This window comes from Brassica oleracea, chromosome C2 (assembly GCF_000695525.1).
Source record: "Brassica oleracea var. oleracea cultivar TO1000 chromosome C2, BOL, whole genome shotgun sequence".
Taxonomy (NCBI): domain Eukaryota; kingdom Viridiplantae; phylum Streptophyta; class Magnoliopsida; order Brassicales; family Brassicaceae; genus Brassica; species Brassica oleracea.
This window is the reverse complement of record NC_027749.1, coordinates 27,151,796-27,154,874: the sequence shown is the minus strand read 5'-3', so window position 1 is coordinate 27,154,874 and position 3,079 is coordinate 27,151,796. Positions and strand designations below refer to the sequence as shown.

At 37.2% G+C, this 3,079-nt stretch overlaps 1 protein-coding gene across 1 annotated transcript; it reads left to right on the top strand.

Annotated features, from left to right (window-relative positions):
• Positions 1-498: 498 nt before the first annotated feature.
• LOC106325760 (3-isopropylmalate dehydrogenase 2, chloroplastic-like) lies at positions 499-2,987 on the top strand. The gene is made up of 11 exons (XM_013763811.1): positions 499-802; positions 911-1,052; positions 1,128-1,239; positions 1,339-1,414; positions 1,508-1,596; positions 1,726-1,812; positions 1,908-2,024; positions 2,108-2,215; positions 2,323-2,376; positions 2,472-2,624; positions 2,711-2,987. Exons 1-11 carry the CDS (start codon positions 574-576, stop codon positions 2,789-2,791), a joined length of 1,248 nt encoding a protein of 415 aa, XP_013619265.1. The 5' UTR covers positions 499-573; the 3' UTR covers positions 2,792-2,987.
• Positions 2,988-3,079: the final 92 nt, after the last annotated feature.

The following is a 3,079-nucleotide window of genomic DNA, read 5'->3' as shown; positions in this document are numbered from 1 at the left end:
AATAAATCCGTATAATTAATCAACAAAAAAACAACCAAAAAACACCTAAAAACGTGGCGAAAATAAGTGTCGCTATATAAGAGACGTGTAGAATACTACACAGTCCCAATTAGGGAACCTTGATCACACAGAAATAAGAAATTTTATCAAATACTATAACCAATTTTGATTCATTACAAAATCTAAAAATCATGTGAGTAGCTTTGTCACGTGTAATAACTATTTCACTCTTTTGGTTGTGCATGACAATCATAATCCCAAGGAGACGGGAACATAGACGGTTATCAGTCTCCATACACGTACGAACACTAACTGTCTCACTTTATTTGTCGTCATCAAAACAACCAAAAACACTTAAAAACGTGGCGAAAATAAGTACTAACTAAAAAATGTGAACAGGTGAAAATAAATCCGTAAAATACAATGGTAAAAATGAAGATTGGGTTAAAAGAAAAAGTTCTCTTATAAATTGAAGTATCTGGCGGAAGGCAAAATCCCACGTCGGTCAAAAGCATCCAATCAAGAATCACAATTTTAGTGATACATCTCTAGCTTAGTTTCTTCTAACTCAAAATGTCGACAGCACTTCAGATCCACGCAAGCGGAATCAAATTACCGGTCTCACTTATTCCTTGTACTACCAAACAAATCTCTAGGGCTAGTAAACGTGTTGGTAGGATCAGATGCTCCGCCACCACACCAAATAAAAAGTACACCATTGCCGTCCTCCCCGGTGATGGCATCGGCACTGAAGTCACTCCAGTTGCCGTCGAAGCTCTCCGCCTCGCTGGCTCTCTCGAAGGTTACTATAATTAATTATATTACAATAAGTTTTGTTAATATAATCAATTCAAGAGTTTCCTTGCTTCGGAAGTAATGTGTTTAAAGTGATTTTCCTTGGTTTTTATAGGAATTGATTTCGAGTTTAAGGAGATGTTGGTCGGTGGTGCCGCTTACGAGGCCACCGGAGTTCCGTTCCCGGAAGAAACCCTAAAAGCATCTCTTGAGTCCGACGCTGTTTACCTAGGAGCAGTTGGTATCACCAAAAAGATGTAAGTACAACTTACACACACACATATATATATATTTACGATGAGATATATTAAGATGTGTATGCGTAATTAAAGGCCGTCGTCGGATCATCTACCGAAACATCTAAGGCCTGAAGTTGGCCTGATGCGTATCCGAAGAGCTCTCGGAGTATATGCTAATCTCAGACCCATCACCGTCTTTCCTCGGGTAAATCAGTTGATATACACATGTATAAATGTAATTAACTATATACTATAACAACTCATATATATATAATTAATATTTGTGGTTAATTGTGCTAAAAAGTTATTGGAAGCTTCCTCTTTGAAAAGGAGTGTGACGGAAGAGGTTGACTTTATGATCATAAGAGAGCTCGCTGGAGGTTTGTTTATGACAATACAAACTGTTTTTAATTACTACTTGTCTCAATAGAAATAGTTATATTAACTGAATGATATGAAATTTAAAACGCTAGGTTTGTATTATGGAAAGCCAAGAGGCTTTGGAATCAACGAAAAGGGCGAGGAGACCGGTTTCTGCACCGAGATTTATTCCAGTAGCGAGGTATACTTAGTTAGCTGTTGCTCAAGAAAAAAGAACTTAATTAGCTAATCATATAACACTAAAATTCAAAGTTTCTCTGCATTAGCCAATAATAATTATTTACTTAGAGTTAATTGTTCCTTTAATTAGGTTGATCGTGTCGCTCGAATTGCATTTGACATGGCAATGGAACGACGTGGCAAAGTCTGCTCAGTCGACAAAGCTACCGTCTTAGAAGTAATTTCGACAATTTATACAAACTAATATATATTTTAATAACAGGTCGTCAGAAATTCCTTTTTTTTTATTTTTGGGGTTGGATTAATATATAGTCGTCGAGGTTGTGGAGGAAACGAGTGACGATTATGTCGGAAGAGTATCCAGAAGTTGATCTGTCGCATATGCTAGTGGACACATCTGGCATGGAGCTGATTCGGTACCCCAAACAAGTACGTCACGTTTTAGTTAGTGAACTTAATTCGATTTACAGTGTAAAAACTATAATCTTAATTTAATTAAAACCGGTTTTCAGTTCGACGTACTCTTGACATCGAATGTCTTTGGAGATATCTTGTCGGATGTTGCAGCTATGATCACCGGCGGCATTGGAATGCTTCCCTCCGCCTGCATCGGAGGCCCGGTATTTATAAAAAAAATATACACACATATAAATTACCCCTTAATAAAACATATTATTATTTAATCTGTATGTATACATGCCTAATATTCATGCAATATTTGATAAAGGGACCGCAACTCTTCGAACCTGTTCACGGTTCAGCTCCTGACATCGAGGGAGAGGTAACACTTAATTAAATCACTAAACTTCGATGGTTATATATGACTTTTGTGGAGGGTACGTAAAAATTGAAATTAAAATGATTTGTAAATTATAGGACGTAGCAAATCCACTGGCTGCGGTTCTCACGGCCGTGATGGTTCTGAGGTATGGTTTGAAGGAAGAAGCGGTCGCAAAACGCATAGAAAATGCTATTTTTGATACCTTAAACGAAGGTTTCAGAACGCGTGATATTCCCACTCCCGGAGCCGTAAGCTTTTTTGCTTAATTGATTAATTAGGTTAAATTTCGCCGTTTTATATGATTTTTAACGATCATTGACGATTAATGTGACAGAAAATTGTGGGATGCAAGAAGATGGGTGAAGAAATATTGAAGTCGCTTTACGTCAGAGTTCCGTCGCATCAATTGAACTAGCATCACAAAACCAACATCTCATAGCCTGCCGACAATTATCCATGAACTGATTGATCAATTTTAATGTCGTTAGTATTATTGTGTTGTTGCATGAAATAAAACGACACGTCTCAATGTTGAGACTTGCTTGGTCCTTGTAAAAATATCTGTTACTATGCATTCAATATATTATTGGCGTGGTTTAGTTTTATTTCCCCACATTGATTAATGATTGTTTGGTCGGGTACTCTTTTCCTATGATACACAGGAGACAGGACAAAATACTATTGTATGTTTGTGCTCCCTCCC

What these genes read in the sequence shown, in the direction of transcription:
- LOC106325760 (XM_013763811.1), top strand. Translation starts at nt 574, where the DNA reads ATGTCGACAGCACTTCAGATCCACGCAAGCGGAATCAAATTACCGGTC. An exon ending in ACAAAGCTACCGTCTTAGAA is followed by an intron (nt 1,813 to 1,907) that starts GTAATTTCGACA and finishes ATTAATATATAG; the next exon opens with TCGTCGAGGTTGTGGAGGAA. An exon ending in CCGCCTGCATCGGAGGCCCG is followed by an intron (nt 2,216 to 2,322) that starts GTATTTATAAAA and finishes TATTTGATAAAG; the next exon opens with GGACCGCAACTCTTCGAACC.